Below are 23,478 nucleotides of genomic sequence, written 5' to 3'. Positions count from 1 at the left end.
GGTGTTGTCATAATGCGGACCTACAGTACTGTAATAATTAATTCCTAAGCAAAAATGGACACTTCGAGAAATGTCTGCATGGTTTTAGGGAACTCCATAGTACGGAGAATGCGCTCCTCAAAGTGATAAACAATCTGCTTTTAGCCCTTAGTGATGCCTTTTATACAGTTGACATACTATTTTACTGGTACCTAAAAATTGGTACCCACACAACAGGATTTTAAGTGTTGCTATAGGGGGCTCAAAGTCATCTTGTGTTAAGACGACCTGGGGGTGCTACCCTTGGTCAACACTATTTGCATGTTACCACATGGGCTGTCATTCGTATGCATAATTTCGGGCTCCACTCTTCTAATAACACACAATTGTACCTTTTAACACTATTGATTTGCAATACATAGGCTCCTGTACACACAGCCCATGACTGGCTCATTGCCCTTTAAAGCTGAATGGCACAAACTATTTTACAATTGAATTAAAGTGTACATGTTCATAGCATTTATTTATTCAGTCTTCTGATGAAAATATGCTTTACATTTATTTTAGTCATGATATATTCGTTCAGTTTTGTCAATTATTCACTATTAAAAATAGAACATTATAGAGAGGTATATCCACTCTATTGAGCTTAGAGATAAATCCATGCTTGTAGTATAGATTGCATTAGCGACATTATACTGTAGGTACTTTACTATTTTTATTTTTTAACCCAGCCAATAGTTTTCAAGAGGGGTTTATTTATCACTCACTCATACAGGTACAAGCAGAGGAATGTTGGTGGGACATTGCTAACACTACAATACAATAAGATAATACTACTGGATGTAATTAAATAAGAATACAGTTTTAAAGTAAGAATAGATAAGATAAAAATAAAGTTTGCCATCTCGTTCTGCAGCTGTGGTCTTTGTTTGTTTTTTACTGTTAAGATATAATATAGTCATATTAATTAATACATGACAAAAAGCTAGTCCCATTTTCCCATTGTCTTGTGTCCAAATGTGACTCATTGTAGCAGCAAGAATCTTGGTGTGTTTTTGATATTCACCTCAGCCGTGAAAAGCATTAAGGTAGTCATTCAGTTGTGTTTTCTACAACTCAGGAGACTTCACAAGAAGCAGCAAATCCCTAGAACCGGGAGACTGCTATCCATGCTTTCATTTCCGCTTGTCTATACTACAGTAATTCACTTTACACCTGTTTGAGCCAGAAAAGTCTTCACGGATTATAGCTGGCCCAGAACGCTGCAGCTAGACTGCTTATGAATACCAAAAAGAGAAACGTACAGTATCACTCCTAACTTGGCCTTGTTCATTGTCTTCCTATACATTTTACTATTGATTTTAAAATATTATTGATTTAGGCCAGTGGTTCTCAACCTGTGGGTCGGGACGGGTCCCCTCATCATTTTGGGAGGGTCCCCAGAGGACAGTGAAGTGACAATTTAAGTCTTATTTTAATACCTACAAAAAAAGACCATTACTGCATCAAAAGCAATCAACAAACTATTCTACTTTATCAAAACTGGTCAAACATTGGAAAAATGTTCAAATAATAGGTGATCAGAAAGAGACAGAAATTGTGAAAATAGCCGATCTACAAGCAGATCTGTTATTTTCAACTATTTGAAAGTTAGTATTTTCAAACTAAATTAAATGCCTCATCTCCTACTATACATTCCATGTGCTTATCAGGGTGGGGGTCCCCCAGTTCAAATATGATTATGTTGGGGGGTCACTGCCTGAAAAGGTTGAGAACCACTGGATTATGACACTATTAAGGCATGCTCTTGGTGTGCACCTAGCTAGCTATAGCTACAGTGTCGATCCCTTAACCCCATATGAGCCTGAACGCACTTGAAGATCTTCAGACAAGACCATTCCTTACCAAGCTTCTCCTGCCACGGCCTCCATATACTCTAGAATAACTAGATGCCAAGCTCATAGTCGACCTTTAGATCCTGCTTAAAAACACACTTGTTGATTATTGCTTTTCTGGGAAGACCATCTGTTATTTGGAACATCACGCCACATTTTCTGCTCATTGTATTATTGCCTGCTACCGTCTTCTGTACAGGCATCTTTTTCTTTTTGTCTTGTTGAAGGCCTTTCTTTTGTCTTGTTGAAGGCCTTTCTTTTGTCTTGTTCAAGGCCTTTCTTTTGTCTTGTTGAAGGACTTTGTAACCATGCTTTGCTTAATAAATAATTTTGAATTGGATTGGATGATTCCTATAAAAAAAAGTAAAACTATAAACCTCCTAGAAAGTAAAAGAGTGTGCCGGGATTTCCTGCAATTAGCCTGGCCATCACGCTGCACCTGACATCGTTAAGCATATTGTCCTTGCTTTGAACAAGATCCTCCCTGTTGCTGTGCCGTTGATGACCTTGCAGCATGTTACTGTGGTGCTGCAGTACATGGTGCTATGAGGGAAAGTAAGAAGAGGAGCGAGGGAAGGAGAGGGGAGGGGCTGAGATGGAAGGAGAATAAAATGAGGACAGTGACTATTAAAAGACAAGCCCCCTCTCTGAAAGGTGCATTCACGTCTTGTTTATGTCAGACAATCTTCGGCGTGCAACTTACCAGAAGGAGAGAAGACTTCTTAGAAGAGTGGAGTTTTGGGCAGAGGAAAGAGTGAAGTATGCCAGAGAGGGGTGGAAGAAATGACTTGAAACAAAAAAGGAAAGGAACTAGGATCAAAGAAAGAAGAATATAAGAGAGAAGAGAAATATGGGGATGGAATGGCCCCAGAGTTCCCGACAGTTCACAGTAAAATCCTTCGTGTTTAATTTAACTCTGAGTGTGATTTTACTGTGTAGGACACCAAGGAGCAGCCTCTTCATCTCACCCTCCTCTCCTCTCCTCTCTTCTCGTCTCCTCTCCTCTCCACATCAACACGCTCACGCGCGCGCGCACATACGCGCGCTCACACACGCACGCACGCACGCACGCACGCACGCACGCACGCACGCACGCACGCACACACACACACACACACACACACACACACACACACACACACACACACACAAATGGTGTCTCCTTCAACTGGATAGTCATTGAAAAGATTTTTATTTTATCACATGAAAGTATAGGGTCAGATATAGAATCATTGCTTAGACCAAACAAGTAATGGGGGATTTTCTGCTGTGGATTAAGAATGAAGACATGCACATCCAAACCCCTACATTTGCTGCACCAACATTTTATATGAACCATAAAATTATACAAAAAATATTAAAACATAATACTTAACAATTATGTGACGAAAAAATAAAGAAAACAAAATATAGGATAAAAAATAAATCAAAAATCCAGGTTGAACAGCAGAATTCACTTGTCTATTTCACTTGTCTATTTCACTTGTCTGTACATTTTGAGCAACTGCTCGGGATTCTTACAGTATGATAGATAGATAGATAGAAGTTTTTTATTATAGTGTCTTGCACCATAAGATACCCAGCCCGCACAGGGTTACAAGACACTCACAAAATGTACATACACCAAGATACACCACAAACAGAATACATAAACATATTGATTGTCCAGGCTGTGAGTTACGGATATATTGTTCTCCAACGCAAACTGCCATGCCTTCTCTATGAATTTTCATGAGATACCGACAGTAAGCCTCTCCGAGTCCGACCTACTACTTACATCTAGTCGATCAGTCTAGTCGAGTCGCCGAGATGAGAAGTCGCATGAAGACGCGCTCTCCGCGCTCCCGCTTGGAGACGCGCTCTCATGGCAACATATTTGCCAGTTTTTCACTGGATATACTCTTCATTTTCATCCTTTCGTGGACGACGGATTCATTCCTTGAATATCCACAAAATCTACACCTGATGGAGACAGAAAAGGGTAATCCACGGGAAATGAAAAACGAAAAACACTCGGACTTCTACCTACTCGACGACACTACAGAATCAAAACATCTGGGGTTTGCGGCTGGAGCTCTCCATATGCTCCTAGGCATGGACTCGACTAGAAAGTACGCGCCCCCGACAGGACGCATGGACCGAAGATTTTTAATCATCCTTTTTCTTCTCCTGTCGGGTGATATCCACGTTAATCCAGGCCCAGTTACCACCAGGCAAACTTCTGCCCGTCTGGCGAGAGAGGCAAACTTGGCCAACGAAGCTAGCGCTGCTAACGTTGCTATCGTTGCCAGCGACAACGTCGCACAACAACAACAGCAACTCCACGCCGCTAGCTCTCGGTCCCAACAAGCCAACGCACCCTCGGACCACTACGACACCGCAGCCGTACTCGACGCACCACGACGCGCGACGGAGAGACGCTGCGCAACGGAAGAAACCTATCCACGGACACATCTGGCGTTTCCAGGCGGCACACGGACCAGGATGGACCCCCGTGGACACAGACGAAGGCCCCCCTCAACCCCCCATCCCCCCATCCCCCAAGCCCCACAGCTGGTTGCTTACCAACAAGAACCAGACGATGCCCAACCCCCCACCCCCCCCAACCCCCACAGATGGCCGCGTACAGCGAAACAGAGGCTTTGATGGACGCTAACACCTCAACACCCCCCTCCCCCCCCGACACTGCTCCTCTCTGTGGACTCTCAGTGGACAGACATCTTTTCATTGAACAAATGAAAAAATCGTTTGGCGTTGGCTTGCACATGATACACCTCAATGTGAATTCCCTTGTAGGAGACAAGCTAACACAAATCAAGCAGATGTTTTATGATGGTAAGGTTGACATTTTAACTTTCTCTGAAACGAAACTTGATCATACGATAGATGATACTGATATTGAGATTGAAAACTACAAACTTTTCAGAAAAGATAGGAACAGAAACGGGGGCGGCGTATGCATGTATGTACATAAAGACAATGTCTGCATCCTTCGCGAAGACCTGAATGATGCAGACATTGAAGCTGTGTGGGTCGAGATCATTTTTGAAAATGCTAAACCTGTGCTAGTCGGTACCATATACAGACCTCCTAACCAGGCTGATTTCTATGATAGACTTGATGAATGTTTAGCTAAAGTGGACAATGAGGAGACAGTACTTCTTGGTGACTTTAACACTGACATGCTCCGTAAGGAAGCGTCAGTGTTTAAGTCATTCAGGGGGTTTTGTAATCGGCACTCACTCCACCAGCTGATCACTCAGCCCACAAGGCTGTGTGTTTCCACTCAAACTATCATAGATCTCATTCTAACAACGGACAAGGACAAAATCCTCAATAGTGGTGTTTCTACCTGTGGCATATCTGATCATAACATGATCTTCTGCACCAGAAAGAAACGTAAACCTAAGACCGGTTACCACCAAACAGTCACGATCAGAGACCTCAAAAACTACAAGAGTGAGGACTTAGATCACAGACTGGAGGAACAGGATTGGTCCGACGTACTAAACAGCACACAGGTAGACGAATCTTGGCTTGGTTTCAAAACCAAATTCATTCAAATTTTGGACAGTGTGGCTCCCATGAAAACCATCAGGGTCAAAACCCGCTCGGTTCCATGGATGAATTCGGATATCCTTGCTACCATGAAAGTCAGAGACAAAAAGTGTTCTGACTATCATAAAAGTAGGATCAAACTTGCCAAAAGCTTCAATAAAGGTCTCGAATCCCACGTAGCGAAACTCAAAAAAGAGAAAAACATGCTAAGAAACAAGGTTAATGGCATGCTGTTGTTAGCAGAAAAAAGCTACCTCGATGGCAAAATTGAGGAAAATCAAAACAAACCACGTGAGCTCTGGAAGCTATTCAACAACCTACTAGGCTGCAGCAAGAAATTGAAAACCAGGTTTACAAACATAAACCTCAAGGTGAATGACACTCTCATTTCATCCAAACGGGAAGTGAGTAAAATCCTCAACATATTCTTCACGACCGTGGCCTCAGAGTTAGTTGAAAAACTACCCCCTCACTCTGGGAGTCATGGTGGAGAGTATGTTGATTCATTTTACGATAAGCAGGGTGTACGCAAAGATGATTTTAAACTCTCCCCTGTGTCAACAGATGAGGTGTTTAAAAAATTGAGTGCACTCCAACAACACAGAGCCACAGGTCCCGACAACATCGCCGCTAAATTTCTAAAAGACTCAGCCGCCTCCATTGCCCCAATCATTACCCACATAATAAACCTCTCCATCATACAGGGACGGGTCCCTAACGACTTCAAAAAAGCAAGAGTGACCCCTCTGTACAAAAAAGGAAACCAATTAGACCCTGGCAACTACCGCCCTATTTCTATTCTTAGCTCCATCTCGAAAGTCATGGAAAAAATAGTCTATGAACAGGTTGATAAGTACCTTGCCGAAAAAAATCTAATTTACGAATTCCAATCTGGTTTCAGAACAAACCACTCCACTGACACATGCCTTCTCTATTTGAACGACTCTATCAAACAAGATGTCGACAAGGGCAAATATTGCGGCATGGTCATGCTGGACCTCCAGAAGGCTTTTGACACCGTTAATCACCCAATTATGATCAATAAGCTCAAAGCAATAGGCTTTGATGACACGTCGGTGAACTGGATGAGATCCTACCTGGAAGGGAGGGAGCAAGTGGTGGAAGTAAACGGCACACAGTCCCCTCCCCTCCCAGTGACTTGTGGTGTTCCTCAAGGAAGCATACTAGGACCACTACTGTTCCTGATATATGTGAATGATATGTCCTCAGCTTGCGACTGCAAACTGTTCCTGTTCGCAGATGACTCGGCTCTGCTGGTCTCGGACAGGGACAGGCTGCAGGTTGAGAAAACTCTCAGCACTGAACTCAACAAGATCTGCATCTGGCTCTCCGACAACAAACTCTCATTACACCTGGGTAAAACTGAATCCATCCTCTTTGGGTCCAACCCTAACCTTAGAAAGGCTGAGAGTTTCACGATCAAAGTGGGTGAAAATGTTATCACAAGAAAGGAGGAAATTACCTACCTGGGTTCCATCTTGGAGGCAAACCTCTCAGGTGACAAAAACGCTGAAAAGACGATCAAAAAGGTCCACAAAATAACACGGAGGATGTGGAGGCTTGTTCGTAAAGTCAGTAAGAATACTCTGAAGATTCTTGTAGGGGCCCTCATACAAGGTCATTATGATTATGCATGCACTTCATGGTATCACAACACCTCCAAGGCCCTAAAAACAAGGCTCCAAACATCCCAAAACAAACTTGTAAGGCTACTTCTTGGCCTCAATTTCAAAACCCATCTAACCCATGCCCATTTTGCTAGGCTTGGATGGCTTAGGGTTGAGGACAGAGTACAGCAACTTGCTATGGGCCTGGTCTTTAAGATACACCACAACATTGGGATCCCCCTGTATTTGTCAAAATACTTCCAAAATGTTAATCAAGTCCATGATCATAACACCAGAGGCAGCTCCACAAACCATGTTCAACCCAGATTTGGCACAACAAAGGGAATGAACTCTTTCTCATGCTATTCATCTAAAATGTGGAATGCCCTACCAAAAGGAGTAAAGGAGTGTAAAACCCTACTTACTTTCAAAAATGCCCTAAAGATACACCTTCAGGAGGCTGCAATTCAAAAATGGCCCCTGTCCAAGTCCTAACCTACCCCATGTCCTAACCTAACCTACCCCCCCCCCCTCTCTTTCTTTTTTGTACATATTTTTCACCCTTCATACTTCATACCAGTAACCTGTAAACTGATTGTATGACATTCTGTATAGTAGTGTGTATATCTGTCTGTCTCTTATATGTCAACATGATTTGTGTGCATGGGGATCTCATCTTAAACAAGCTACGTGCTTAACTGAGCTATCCAGTTTAGTAGACCTTGTATTGCGAATTTGTACTTCCATGTACTGTTATGTACTGCCATGTACTGTTCTCATGTCTTACTAAATAAAGTACATCAATCAATCAATCAATCTTCTATTCCAATTAAATATAATGTTCGTAAGCCTCTCTTCTGAATGCAGTTATAATTTTATGTTGTTTATGTTTTTTGTTTTTTCGTTTTTGGCTTTTGACCATGTCCTCATTCAGGGTCCTTCCATGTTCTTTAATCAGTCTGATGACATTTTTTTCAAACATGTCCCTGTTGTTTTAGAACAAGAATAGTTTTCAAATGTAATCTCTAGGCAGGGCTAAGGTGTCAGGTAACCAGAGTTCATTGCATGTGAATCGGTGGTCCTCTGAAGGTGAGAAAAATATCTTTTGGTGTGTGGATAGAGACAGGCATCTCACTGGCGGGCCAGTGTGACAGTGGAGTTGGCAGACTGCTGTTTCAGTTCCAATATGATTCTCCCTAAATAACTCAGAGAGAGAGAGATATAAGGAAAATACATACAATTCCACTCACTCAAACATAAGTCTGTATTCCGTCACTCGTCTAGTACTTTTACCGTGCTGTCACACACTACTGTACATCTCCTATGCATCTCAATTTTCTTCACTGTCCTAGAGAAGAATCATGACAGCTTTTGTTTTGAAACTAGAATGTTTTCTCTTTTGTTTTTTTTACTTTCCTTTTATCATTTGGACTTGACAAGGACATGTATAGGGAATTGAGAAGCGAGGGATTGACGTTACTGCACAATCATATGAAAAATGTACTTAACACGAGCAACTAAGTGTATTCCCTGTTAATTATGTTAATGGAGGACTAAACCTGACTTATATTATTTTCATATTTACGTGCAAATTGTAGTTCTGATTATTAAGTGAATGATAGAGAAATATTTGAAGTTCCAAATCTGTGTCAAACTTATTTCTTTTTACCCAAATCACATCAGTTTGCTGGATCACATATCTTCTCAACAGCACTCACCCTGGCCCTCACCTCTCCTCCCAGGCCATTGACTCTGACTCTCTCAGTTTTTTACTAATTGCTCGTGCTCACTGCTCACACCCCATCACTCAACCGCTGGCATCTTTTCTTCCCCTCTCACCACCTTGGCTCTTCTTTACTTAACTGTTCGTTTCTCGCCCTCTCTTGCCCTCTGTGGCCTGCAACACAAAGGGCAGCTCAGGTCATATACAGTATAGATGATATCTTAGTTAGCAGAGATGCGATGGAAACACGAAGCCTCCAGCAGCATCTGCTCTTTGCTGCTGCTGTCAGCACCCTTTAACCTCTCACATTACTGACTTTCTCTGCTCTCTCTCTCTCTCTCTCTCTCTCTCTCTCTCTCTCTCTCTCTCTCTCTCTCTCTCTCTCTCTCTCTCTCTCTCTCATTGTTTCCGCCAGGCCGAAAGGCATGGCCGAGACTATGTTTTGCACCCTGTCCGTCCGTCCATGTGTCCGTCCTTCCGTGTGTCTGTCCGTCTGTCCGCCGAGAGCCCCGTTCAGAACGTGTGCGCGTTAGCTTACAAGTGGGCGTGCCTTCAGATCAGGGAGCAGGCCGCGCTTTACCCAATCAAATGTAGTGGGCGGGATTTACTGTCTGTGCGCTCCCTTCCCACTGAAAACAAACCGAAACTCATTTAACAATAGCGTCCTCGGAGTAGACAAAACCACGGAAAGATATTCACATTTTAAAGTGCTCTTTCATCATAGAAACAAGTGGGCTAATAACCAAAACGATCCATGTTCTCTGGGAGAAGTGGTGTTAGTGTTCCGTGTAGAAATATTGTTAGTGGGAATGAAAACATAAGCGCACCACCGGAAGTGGAGCGCTGAGGGCAGACCAAAACCCTGGTTTCCTTGCGCACGGGTGCTCCATTCAGCTCGCCCCAGAGCCAAGTGAAAGTAAAAAACAGCAGAGGGCGCTGTTTTTCCTTTTTATTTGGCGATGGGTTCCCAGATTGGTGAGCAGCTAATCTCCGGCACTGTTGGCCCGGTTGCTGCGAAACTGTACCGATCTGTGTAAAACTTTGCACGCACACTCCCTAGAGGCCAAGGAAAAACCTTTGCCCTGTATTTTTCACATCTGCATTTTAGAGAACCACCCGGAGGCTGACTTTTGTAAAACATTTTTTTGCTATTACTCCTTCAGATTCTGTACAAAAATATCGCAAATCGCTGGTACACTATCTCTATAGTCATGTGATCAAGTTGGATGTGTCCGATATTTCAATTCCATCCTAATTTGCTAACATTGGCTTCCAAAGTTTGCAGGATAGGTCCGTTTTGAACAAAATGTCTTAAATCCACCAACAGTTCTAATTTAGAAAAGCTAATTTTTGTAACAAAATGCCTCAAATCATGAATGAAGTGTCCGATTGCCAAAGGCCTAAGAAGAAATGCCACCATTTTCACATTGGCCTATTATAGCGCCACCAGGAGGCCACAATAACCTACCTGACCTAGCGGAGACCTGTGCTCCGAGGAGCACTTTTTCTAGTTCTCTTTCATTCTGTCTCTCTCTATCTCTCTCTCTCTCTCTCTCTCTCTCTCTCTCTCTCTCTCTCTCTCTCTCTCTCTCTCTCTCTCTGTATGTCTTAGCTTCTCTTTCGCTGCACGTTCCTACAGCCAGTGACTTCTGACCTTTAACCACTTAATTATAATTTGTAGTGAATCCTACGACGGTGTCACACAGCGGAAATTTGTGATCTACATAAGCTCACAACAACACGTCGGGCCGCAAGCTCAGGTGTCGCGATGCGTTGTGAGTTTGTAGATCGGTAATTTTAATATTGTATATTGTTTATATCATTATACTATAATGTCAATATACTATTATCACATGCCCAAAATAAGGACGCCAGGTTAAAAGTGGTTAATGTAGCCTTCTTTATGACGGTAGCCTTCTTTATGATGAACCACATTTCCCAGCATACTGAGGGGGTGGGGGGCAGAGTTTCTGACTCTGTGCAGTCCTTTGGAATTTGGAATAGCTTAGGAATGGCGCAAAAGTGAACCCTTGGCGGCGTGCAGCCTAAACAAACAGGATCCTCCATTTGTTGGATTGCAAAGTCAAAAAAATAAATCACAGCTCTTAGTTTGCCTGTTTGAATTCTTGCTGCGTTCGTGGCACTTGATATCCCCTTGACTTTTTGAAGAATGATCGGCCACTCTGGATTTTCAAAGGTCGGCTGTAGGCTACCTACAGTACACAGTAATAGGGCCGTACACAGTCAAATCCTCAGCGTTCATTTATCCATTTGTAACTCCAAGAGTCTTTCTTCCCCTTCCTCTTTCTTTGCCTTCGCTCATTTCCCTCCATTCTTGAGGTCATTTAAGGACAATCAATGGCTCCCAACTCTGTTTCCCCACTCAGTCCATTTTCCCTCATTCTCTCTCTCTCTCTCTCTCTCTCTCTCTCTCTCTCTCTCTCACTCACTCACTCACTCTCTCTCTCTCTCTCTCTCTCTCTCTCTCTCTCTCTCTCTCTCTCTCTCTCTCTCTCTCTCTCACTCACTCACTCACTCACTCACTCACTCACTCACTCACTCACTCACTCACTCACTCACTCACTCACTCACTCTCTCTGTGTATTGCTATCAGATGTAGGCCTGGATGTGGCCTGAAAGAGAGGCCGTCCTATAAAAGACTATACGTTTCCATGTGGCTGACATTGAACATGGCACGTCAACAATGGTTCAGTGTTCTACACAAGCTTGTGTGTTTCCATTATAATTAAGTTATTAAAAATGGATGGACTCCAACTTTCCTCGTTTCTTTAACTTTATAGCCTGTTCACAAGTAAATCCAGATACTGGATAGTGTCTGTCAACATTATTGAAAAAGAGAAGAAAAAAGAACACGTTAAGAAGTGAAGATAATTAAGTGTCAACAGGCAGTTAATACAGCAGCTGTGGTGTCACTCTGTGGTGAACATATAATAATCCAGAGTTAAGATGAAAGGATTGGGACTGATTTAGCAGAGATTAGCCCAGGCTTGACTGGCTCTCTTTAAAGTAGGTGTTATGAAGCCTGTTAAAACTTTCTCTGAGCGTCACGCTTTAGTGAAAGTAAAGTAAGGGGGGGGGGGGGGATATGGCATGAAGGAGGTAAACTCAATTTTCCATGAAGAGAATGAGCTTATGTAAACCAAGTCAAGATTTTTGTAGTTTGTGTACGGTATGTTTAATTCAGTAGTAGCCTAGTTGCTGTTGTAGGGCATTTGTGTGCATGCCCAGGTTTCAGGCAACAGACTTCTGTATAACCTTTCTCTCCTGCCCTCGATACTAACTACCCCCCCCCCCCCCATGCCAACCTCCACAGTCATTACCTTGCCCGGCTAGCTGATCTGATGGTTTAATAATATCTCCAGCCGCTGGCTATGGGAAATGGCCATATGCATTATTCACACATGCTAAGATGTTTATTGATGACTCCTTTATTTATATATTTCTCTCAAGCCTGCAACCATTACTCACATTCTCACCTCGCCGTTTCAACCTCCTGGTTTGTCATCAGCTTCATCTAATGAGCCTCATTCATTCTTAGTTTGGTCTGAACTCTAAGTTGTGTTGTGATAAACGTGGTTCACTTCATGTTGTTGTGAAGCAGGAGTTTCATGATTGATAGAGGAGAGCTGTTAAAACTTAAGTCCCCACATCCTGTGCTGTACCTCTGGGCTATTCATTTGTCACATTAGTTTTCACTATGCTATTTCAACGCATCCTCGTACCCTACTCAACATATTTTGCCGCTTAGTCAGGTGCATTTGGTGTCCGTCTGTCCGATGAAGACGCCTACAGTAGGATGCCCTTTACCAAACAATGTTGACATGGATGGAATTATCTGATTACCACCATATTGGTATGCAATTTGGATGGCAGAAAGTCGACAGCGTGACCATCGGCATCACTTGGCACGGCCACTCGCACGGCTAAATGTGTATACAGTATATGTATGTATGCAATAGAAAAAATCTATATAGTTTTGCCTTTAGGAAGTTTATGTTTGCATAATGCAATTCACTTTGTGTGCACTTTTGAGCTGTTTGTTGTCTCCACTAGGCCGTCCTTCTGTCCGTCCATCCATCCACCCGTGTGTCTGTCCGTCCATCCGTCCGTCCGTCCGTCCGTCCGTCCTCCGTCTGTGTACAGCTAATCTCCGGCACTGTTGGACAGATCGGCGTGAAACTGTGCACACACACTCCCTGGCAGAACCTCTGCCCCAATTTTCACATTGGCCTGTTATAGGCCCACCAGGAGGCCGATTTGTGCTCCTACAGATTCTGTCCAAACATCACGCAAATCGGTTCACACTATCACTATAGTCATGTCATCAAGACGTCAGATTTTTCATATTTCATCCTGATTGGCTAAGATTGACTTCTTTCTAGTTTATTTTCCATTTTTATGTCAATATCGTAAATGGAGCAAATTCCCTCTCATGTTCTAACATGTTGTTGTTCACAGTGCTAATGGGTAGTCTTCTCTTCCAGCTCATCACTGCTTAAATGAATGCTTTCTGGCAAGCAATGCAGGTGTGTGTGTGTGTGTGTGTGTGTGTGCGTGTGTGCGTGTGTGCGTGCGTGCGTGCGTGCGTGCGTGCGTGCGTGCGTGCGTGCTTGCTTGCCCATCTGTGTAAAAAATCTTATCTGATTCGTAAAAACACTTCTACAGTACATGCCCTTTTGAGTCGGGCAGGCCTTCATCAGAGAATCGTTGTCAATAAAAGGCTGGGATGTGAAATATTCGCTTCATTTATTCAATCTAACGCATCGTGAGTCTGCAGATCATCAGCTATTTTTTGTCATACTCGGGTGCGACACCCGAGTATAAAGTATAAATGAGGCTGGAGGGAAGCTGAGGTTGGGGGTGCGTGTGTCCAGTAGAGAGACTGCTGCTCCATATTTTTACACTGGTAATGTAGGAGGTTTCTGTATTCCCCCTCCAAGACCAAGGTCTGTCCGCCAGACACAGCAGCTGCCCTGGCCCCAGTACACACACACACACACACACACACACACACACACACACACACACACACACACACACACACACACACACACACACACACACACACACACACACACACACACATGTGTGCACACACATTGCCCAAAATACCAGCGTTGGACTGGAAAATTTAAAAAAATAATAATTCACTACTTCTGAGCCTGGAAGAGAATGTGACACATAAACAATCAATGTTTGAACAATGAAGGTATTTTTTGTACTTTCGTTCCTCTCCTTCCCTCCCTCCCTCATTTCTTCTCTTCTCTTCTTCTCTCTTCCCTTTTCCCTTTTGCTTCCCTCACTCTCCAACCATCTGTCGGTTGGTTTTGGATCTGTCTGTGCCATGAACAGTGGTATAGTTCAGTGCTACCCCAAACTGGGTCGGGCCTGTTTATGGGTCGCAGACCCATTTTTATAGGTTGCAAGAAAATATCCCATTTTTTAAAGTTTCCTAAAAATGTTATATTTTACAATGTATAAAAAGAAATTCTGAAATAAAAAAACTAACATTTTCACATTTTTCAAAAGACAGAAATTAGTTAGACAAATACTCAATGGGAGTAGATGAGAGAGTGACCCAAATCAAGATGTGCAGGTACATAGGATTTTGAATAATGTAGCTCCAAAGTACCTCAGTAATTATTTTTTTAAAGTCAGTGATATTCACGACCACGCTACAAGGGGGGAGATCAACACTGACCTGGTTCCTGTCAGATTTAAGAGAAACATTGGGTGTGTGGACTTAAGTGCAAATACACATACATACCATGCAACACGACATCATTTGCACATACAGTAACATATATCATATTAAAGGACCGCAATGGAAATAAGCCACTTGCTTTTTTGCGTTTTATCCTTTTGATAATGGTGTGACAATGTATGTATTTTACATAATATGTTAATTATCAATAAAGAGGTCAAAGTCAAAATTCTGAATTTTTCACCCAAAAAAGATATAATCTAATAAAATAAAACTTTTCACAAATTAAAAAAGAAAAGTGCTATTTTCACTACTGAAATGGGACTTCATAATTTTTGTACGTTTGGGTCCCGGGGAGACACCACATTTTGTCGTTGGGTCTCGAGCTGAAAAGTTTGGGAACCCCTGGTATAGTTGATCCAACTTGATTAAAAATGTAGGGGTCCTTGACATGAAATATTATTCAGACAGGGTGCCCATGGCTTTCACCAATATTAGTTTTTTTTTTACTTTTTCACTTACACTTTACCACTTTACTTTACAGAGTTTAAGGTACTTGTGGATCTTTCATTTGCGTGGCTGTTTGGGGTCACCTGCATTAATTTCAAAGTGTGATGTACCTGTTGACATAAAATACAAACTTTATGGATCTAGATGTCATGTAGATACATAGAAATAGTTAGGACCAGTGATTTATCAGATCTAGACATATATGACACAGGCTTCTGTGGAGCGTGTATATTTTTTAAGGTACTTAGCAGCATGCATTGTGTGTTTTCAGTGTGTGAGACATGAGCAGACGTGGTCAGGTTAGGGTTCGGGTAAAGTTGATTTAACAGCATGAACTGGATGGTACTACACAGGCTGTTAATTTAATTGTGAAATGGACCCTTGACACTCAGAGATGTGGAGAAACGTGTTACATTCTCTCGTTTCCCTCTGTCCGTCCATCACCATGTCTCTCTCCCCCCTTTTTCTCTGCTTTTTTTTCCTTCTCTCTCTCTTCCCCTCTCTCTCTGTCTTCCTCTCCATCTGTCTCTTTTTCCTCTCTCTCTCTCTCTCTCTCTCTCTCTCTCTCTCTCTCTCTCTCTCTCTCTCTCTCTCTCTCTCTCTCTCTCTCCCTCTCTCTCTCTCCGTCTGTGTGATGGAGTGACCTCGTCTAGTCTGTATCTCTCACTTCTCACCTGGCCGTATGCCCAGAGTGATGTTGCAACCATCCAGCCAGATTGATTCTTTCCCACTCTTTTGTTTTTTTTTAAAGAGGGGTTGGAATTAGCCATGAGTGACACACCCACGCACGCACACACGCACGCACACACACACACACACAGCTCTCTTTTCCAGTCTATGTCCCTCCTTCACCGTTTCTTTCTTTAACCACTTTAAGCCTTATATATTATTTGTTGTCCGATAAATAACAAAAATAGACCTGCAAGCTCACAACGTTTAGTATTGCTACAGTATTAGATCTGCTATTTAAAGTCGTATTATTAGGCAGGTCCAAAAAAAATGGATTTTAGCAGCCTCTGCTTTCGATTTTCGATTCATTCGATTATTCCTGCATTACCCAGAATTCCATTTGTTTTCACCGGCAGACGGAAGCATTTTAAAAAGTGTTCTTTTAATTGTTTTATACTATCTGCGGATCGTTTCTCTTAGCCAGTGGAGCATTAGTTACCGTGAACTGTGTTTCCTGGCCAAACAGGAAACCGGTGCATTTCCGTTTCTGTTTTCCGGCCGGATGACGTCATTTTCGCGGGAATGACACCCTGGCCACTGTATCAACAGAAAATAGTTGATAAAAGGCTTTCGGGGGTGAAATTGGGTGTTGTGAAACATTTGCCTCTCACAAAAGATATACAATTTAACTTTAGTTTTTTTGAAAAAGTTACCTAGTATAACTTTAAGTCGCATCGTGCGGTGTTGTGAGGTTGTAGATTGGCTATGTCTTTCAGCCTTTTTTGTGACATGCCCAAAATAGGGACTACAGCTTGAAAGTGGCTGAAGCTGGCTGCATGAGCTTCACTGTTAGTGATACGCTGTTTGATTTGATTTTACAGCTGAGAGCCTGGCAGACTCTATGAGGGTGACTGTGAATGAATGGGGTTGAATGAAGCTGTGTGTACCCGTCTGTCTGTCTGTCTGTCTGTCTGTCTGTCTGTCTGTCTGTCTGTCTGTCTGTCTGTCTGTCTGTCTGTCTGTCTGTCTGTCTGTCTGTCTGTTAATGTGTGCATGAGTGCACTTGCCCAATCGTGTGTGTAAGGGCACACGTGCACATTTCTATGTTTGTATGCGTGTGTGTTTATGCTCTGCTCCACTGACCCCCCTTCTCTCTCTCTGTCTGTCTCTCTCTGTCTGTCTCTCTCTGTCTGTCTCTCTCTGTCTGTCTCTCTCTCCGCAGAGAGAAGTGCCTTCATCCGCTGACCCCCGTGGCTGCTTGGTTCCACTGAATCAGCCGCTGTCTCTATGTGTGTCTGCGTCCGTGCGCTCCAGCCACACCAGGAGCGCTAGGACAGCCGGCGCTGCCAAGCCTTCCCACTGAGCCTGTCACCGCGCCACTTAAGCCGTCCTACCTCCCTCCCTCCCTCCTTCCCTCCCTCTCCTGTCAGCCAAACCTCTCTCCATCCATGCCACCCATCCCTCCTCCAGCGAACTCAACCACTCCCCCCTCCTCTCTAGGCACGGCCTGATACTGAAGACAGACGGCCTTTATCGCTCTCTGTGGGTGGGAGGAGATCGTTCCTCTTCCACCGCCCCCTCCTCTTCCTCTTCCTCCTCCTTCTTTTTCTCGTACTCTTCCTCCCTCCTTCCCTCCAGTCCCATATCCCTTCATCATGGGCCAACCCGATCGATAATGCGTTTCGCCATTTGTCTCGTCTGACAGTTCAGGAGAGAGGGGAGAGAAAGACACAGTGTGTGAGAGAGTGAGAAGAGAGAGAGCGAGAGACAGACAGACAGAGAGACAGAGAGATTGGGAACACAAAAAGCAAACCACTGTGGCTGTCACTGATCCAGGCCTTGGGTGACAGGCTGTGAAGGATTCTTATTAGAGCCACAAACAGGCTCTTAGGATGGGCCGCAGGTGGTAAATGAATCCTCGGCCTCGCAGGCTCCACCTCAAAAAACATCAAAAACATCTTGGAGACAAACCATCAAGGCTGACTTTTTCCCATATGTCATTCTCTTCTTCACGCTCCTCTGCTCCAGTGCCATTAGAAACGTATAAAGTACTACATCTGTTGCCCTTTATCAATCACCTGTCTCAGCATGGCGGTGAACATGACAACCATCCGCGACACAAAATGGCTGACGTTGGAGGTTTGTCGGGAATTCCAAAGAGGAACGTGCTCGCGGCCGGACAGCGAGTGCAAGTTTGCCCACCCTGCCAAGAGCTGCCAAGTGGAAAATGGACGAGTTATCGCTTGCTTTGATTCCCTAAAGGTGAGTTGTACCAAAGCTGCTCTCCTTTGAGGTTTTTTTTTTTTTGCCATAGCATTGTCTCGGCTTGCTGTGGTAGATAGTTTGTTAGCAATGCCACGACTTGTTGAACATAAAGAAACTTCTCAGTTCATGATTCAAAATGTGATGCGGAGGACAAACTGAAAGGAACACGGTTTGGGTGACTGGAGGAGATTAGAACGTTGGGACAATTGGTTTGACTAGGATAACAGTTGTTATTATGTGAACACACAGCATATTTATTCAAATGAATGTCAAAAGCTTCCTTTAGTGATAAGTTGTGAGGAAACATAAGTGATATCACTGGCAAGCTGGTCATAGGTGCTGCTTCTTAAGAGTGCTCACCAAGGTTAAACCTCTGTGAGTATTCTAATAATCTTGGATGAACTCTTTACCAGTATGCGCACGTGTGTGTGTGTGTGTGTGTGTGTGTGTGTGTGTGTGTGTGTGTGTGTGTGTGCGTGCGTGCGTGCGTGTGTGCGTGAGTATGTGTGTGTGTGTGTGTGTGTGTGTGTGTGTGTGTGTGTGCCTGTGTGTGCGTGTGTGCGTGTGCGTGTGTGTGTGTGTGTGTGTGTGTGTGTGTGTGTGTGTGTGTGCGTGCGTGTGTGTGCGTGTGTGTGCGTGTGTGCGTGTGTGCGCGTGTGCGCGTGTGCGCGTGTGCGCGTGTGTGCGTGTGTGTGTGTGTGTGTGTGTGTGTGTGTGTGTGTGTGTGTGTGTGTGCGCGCGCGTGTGTGTGTGTGTGTGTGTGTGTGTGTGTGTGTGTGTGTGAAACAAGGGAGTGTCTGATTACCACAGGGCCATGACTATTGTTTGGCACGTCGCTCCAAGTGATTGTGGTGACTGAATGTCAGCATTGGGAAATACAGGGTGGATTGTTTGTTTTGTGCTAGTTTTGTTGCGTGTGCGTGTGTGTGTGTGTGTGTGCGCGCAAGCGTGTGTGTGCATGTGCTTGTGTGTGTGTTATTTTGAGGGCACGCAGCACAGCGGGGTGTCCTCACACAGCCTACAGAAGGCTCTGTAATTTACTGTCTATTTCTGCCCTGGCCCCGAGACAACACACTCCCACTATGCAGGTCTCAGAGAGACAGGGGAAGACAGAGAGACAGAATGGGAGAGGAGGAGTGAAGGGGGAGAGGGAGTAGAAATATGGGAGGAGTTGGTGGCATGTGGTAAAGAAAATAAAGAAAAAGAAAGGTTAGCATTTACACCGAAGAGGCGAGTTCAAATTGGAGGCAGCACACAACACACTATTATCCTGTCAGTGGTAAACACTGTGGCACACAGTAAACACTTGTGACTGTCTAAGCCATATGGTCAGCCACATATTTTCCCAACAACAGTGAGACAGTGTGTGAGGGGGTCAGCTGTGACTAGTATGTGGCGTGGGCCGCGTGGCCAAGATCCAAGCAGGGCATTAACCCATTAAGACCTGATGCCGATTAAAAACATTTTTTTTCTAAATCCTAACGCTTAAAAAAAATATATATATTGAAAGATTTGAACAAGTTTAATTTTTTTCAAAAATAGCAGATCTACAAGCTCATAGCGCGGCACTCGGTGCCGCGCTATGAGCTTGTATATCTGCTATTTTTATATAGCCAAAGAAATCTTAAAATGACACACAGATGCGTTCCCGGTCTTAATTACCCATTAAGGACCCGATTCTAAAAAAAAATGTTTTCGGAAAACCTATGTTAACATTATGTGGTTCTCAAACTTTTTCACTTTTACACCCAGAAGCAAAGATTGAAGTTAAAAATGTTCGCTTTAAAAGAATATATTTTCAAAGATTTGCACAACATGTGTGCATTGTCACAATTTTTCAAAAATCACAGATCTACAAGCTCGTATGAGCTTGGAGTAATGAGAGTTGTTCCAGAGCTTGGCCTTGCGTGCTGCTGTAATTTGTCTCCTATCTGATTGGCAAGGCAGAGTGTTGTTCAGTGTAACAGGAGCCCAGGCCTGGAAGTCCGACAAACCGAGCCAAGGCAAAGATACACTTGGTTTATAGCAGGGGGATTTCTGGTCAAGCAAGGCCCTGTTTTGTTAGAGTTAATGGGCCGGTGGACTGAAGCGACAATAGTTCACATTGGCCTGGCAGAGACCGGGTTAAGAATATGGATAAGGGAAGTCAGTGGGGCATGGCGTGGATTATGGAAACAGACAGAAATACCAGTGGTTCTCAACCAGTGGTCCGGGGACCACCAGTGGTCCTTGAGGGGGTTCCAGGTGGTCCCCAGCTAAATTGGACAGCCAAATGGACCCTTATAGATCTTTAACTCTTGAGAGTGTAAAATTATACCAAATGGATCCTTACGGGTTAATTTGGTTTCATTTTACACTCTCAAGAGTTAAATTATTGTTAACCATCTGCATTACTTAATTTACAAGAAGTCTACACAATTAGAGAATGTAGAATAATTGTTATTTTGATCAACGTTTGCCTCTTATCTCTCCTATGGTACCAACATCAACACAGCAAGGAATTGTGGACACAATCTTAGCCAACGACAACAAAATATTCTAAGTTTTGGGTCTGAGAGGCTAAATCTCATCAAACGGTGGTCCGTGGCTCAAATGCCGAATAAATAATGGACCTTGCTATGAAAACGGTTGAAAACTACTGAGATGGACGGATTCACGGAGGGCCACGGCCAGCACAGTAGAGAATGTGCAGGAGAGCATAGCACTTTGCTCAGCCCCCCCTTTCCTCCTCTACTCTCACTGCCAGGGCATTCCACAGCTTACCTCCCTTCCCTGCCTCCTTGACAGAATGATATATCTGCTTTTTCTGCAGATGAATTCATAACACAGATCTAGGGACAGGGAGAAAGAGCGGATGGGGAAGGCCAGAGACTGATATGTACCGCATAAGAAGGGGAGTGAAGGGACGGAAGGAGGTGCATGTGCACACGTGCACGGCACGCAAGGGCCGTTTGACTCTCGAGCCTCGCCTCCCACCTCCCAGTGCATTATTTTTTAAATAAATGCATGGTCACTGGGGAATGCGAGAGCCCGACGCAGGACAAAGAAAGAGGCATCTCGGTGGCTCTGTCGCTGCCGTTGTCTCACTTTCTCTTTGTGTTCAGAACTAATAAATGCCCTTCAGTTTGGCCGTTGTGGTAATTGAACTCAGTGTAACATTTCTTTTTTTTAATTAAACAGGAATTGACTGTGTTGCCCTTCATTGGCACATCCTTTGGTAGTTGGTTCTCTCTCTTAGTCTCTTTCTCTCACAGTCTCGAACAATCTCAACAATGAATCAACCAAATCGCGCCGCACACGCAGCCATTTCTACCCCACAACAACTCGCAAATGTAATTGGCATGCTGCTTTACAAAATGTGGAATAAGATAGAAAATCAAAGCTTGAGATATCATTAATGTAATGCATTTGTAATATATTTTGACTTGATGTTGCAACGTCATGTTACAACTTTGAGCGTGTTTTATGTTTTTAACCACTTAAAGGTAGCGTAAGGGATATTGTTTGGTCAAAACAAAAGGTTTTTAAAGCACTATATTGTGATAGTAATCATTGCTATAGAATGTTTGTTCAGGAGCAGGGGTCTCTGCGTCTCTCCAGACTTCTAGTAAAGAGATAATACATTTTCAGGTGGGTGGCCAATTCAGCCAATCAGGAGAAAGTACCATTTATCAGCTTCAATGTAATAGTGAGTACCAATTTAGCAATTTCTTTTGCCTCATCACTTCCAATTTCACTTGTTTAATCTGTATCCTGTGTGAGTTCTCTCCTGATTGAATACAATTGGTATCCCAACCTGAAAATGCATTTTCTTTTTGATCAAGAGCTGGAGGGACAGGGAGACCCCTGTTATTGAACAAACAGCAATTTAACACTTATTTTAACAAAAATATATCACTTACCCTATCTTTATATTTGTATACTTTGTGTGTAGCTGATCTACAAGCTCACTGTGCATTGCATTGTGATGTTTTGTGAGTTTGTAGATCTGCTATTTTTACCTATATGACTTGCTAAAAAAGGGAACTCCAGGGATAATATAAAAAAAACAGCTCTAACAACTCATAATGTAATCACACAGAAAGAAAACAATCCTTTGTGAGAGAGTGTGTGAGATTTGCCTCCGCAACAGGAGTTCAGCAGCTTGTTACTATTAGGAGCTGGAGGCTTCAGCCGTCTTCATTTGAAGTGAATGAGAAGTAAATCTGGGGGGCATTTAGGTTGACGAAACACAATAAACTCACCAATATTCTGTGATGGGAAACACGTGTGCATGAGCAAAATAGCCTGAGGGTCTCCACAACACAACAGTGCACACAGAAGTGAATGGGACGACATACTGTATAGCTACTGACAAACACACACACACACACACACAAACACACACACGCACGCACGCACGCACGCACGCACGCACGCACGCACGCACGCACGCACGCACTGTTCAACAGAAAACCCCAGATTTTCGTCACACAAAGAATGCGCTTGGACGCTTGAATCTGTCTCCTTGCATCTCTATCAGCGCACTGGGTTTCTGAATCGATGTGCGTTAATGCTAACCAGTAGGTACTGTACTGTGCTGTGCTGTGCTGTGCTGTGCTGTGCTCGTCTGAGCTGGCACTCTTTGACTTGAATACAAAACCGATTCCTGTCTAAATGATTAATGCTCATAGGCTGCATACTGCAGAGTATAGCTGTGTGCATGCGCCGGCGCACGCACGCACGCACGCACGCACGCACGCACGCACGCACGCACGCACGCACGCACGCACGCACGCACGCACGCACGCACGCACACACACACACACACACACACACACACACACACACACAGATACTGTATACACGCACAAACATTTCCATTCACACACCTGAATGTGAGCTAGTATGTAACACTTGGGAATATACTGTGACCCAAATATTTCAGACCCCTTTAAAACGCAAGAAGAAACTATCTGTGTGAGAGTCCGAGCAAGACAGAGAGAGAGTTTCACGGTACAATCTTAATAGTGTACGGTATGGAAACAGAGGAGGAAAAGGGAGATTTAGTGAGAGTAGCGAAAGCAGCACTGAGATGAGTGTAAAATAGAGGTGTACGTGTGTGTGTGCGTATGTGTGTGTGTGTGTGTGTGTGTGTGTGTGTGTGTGTGTGTGTCTGTGTGTGCACGTGCGTGTGCGTGTGCTTGTGTGAATGTGTCAGCTGCGACAGTAGTAAGTCAGATAAAAGCCCTTTGACGGCTGGAACACTCCAAAAATGTTAATCTTCTCTGTAACGGTGTGGATCTTTTCATGCACTTTACCCTCTCCATTCCTTACCCATGTTAATCCACATGCACACGCACACGCACACGCACACGCACACGCACACACACACACACACACACACACACACACACACACACACACACACACACACACACACACACACACACATGCGCACACAGACTCTTTCTGCCTCTATGTCTTTTCATCTTTCAGTGGGTTGACATTGAGTCTGTGGTGCTGACAGGCTGCACATATCTG

General features: G+C 43.8%; 1 protein-coding gene across 6 annotated transcripts in view; it reads left to right on the top strand.

Annotated features, from left to right (window-relative positions):
• The window catches only part of LOC311050372 (muscleblind-like protein 1), an 89,978-nt gene that overhangs the window by 18,173 nt on the left and 48,327 nt on the right, over nt 1–23,478 (top strand). For 5 of the 6 annotated variants that reach the window (XM_084064411.1, XM_084064413.1, XM_084064412.1 and 2 more), the window contains exon 2: nt 16,913–17,952. The exons of the other annotated variant lie outside the window; for it this stretch is intronic. In XM_084064411.1, coding sequence (XP_083920537.1) covers nt 17,779–17,952 — 174 coding nt within the window. In that variant the 5' untranslated portion in view covers nt 16,913–17,778. The remainder of the gene's footprint in view (nt 1–16,912; nt 17,953–23,478) is intronic. 6 annotated transcript variants of the gene reach the window in all.

Source organism: Gymnoscopelus microlampas, assembly GCF_963454915.1.
Source record: "Gymnoscopelus microlampas genome assembly, chromosome: 8".
NCBI lineage: Eukaryota > Metazoa > Chordata > Actinopteri > Myctophiformes > Myctophidae > Gymnoscopelus > Gymnoscopelus microlampas.
This window is presented reverse-complemented; position numbering and strand designations above follow the sequence as displayed.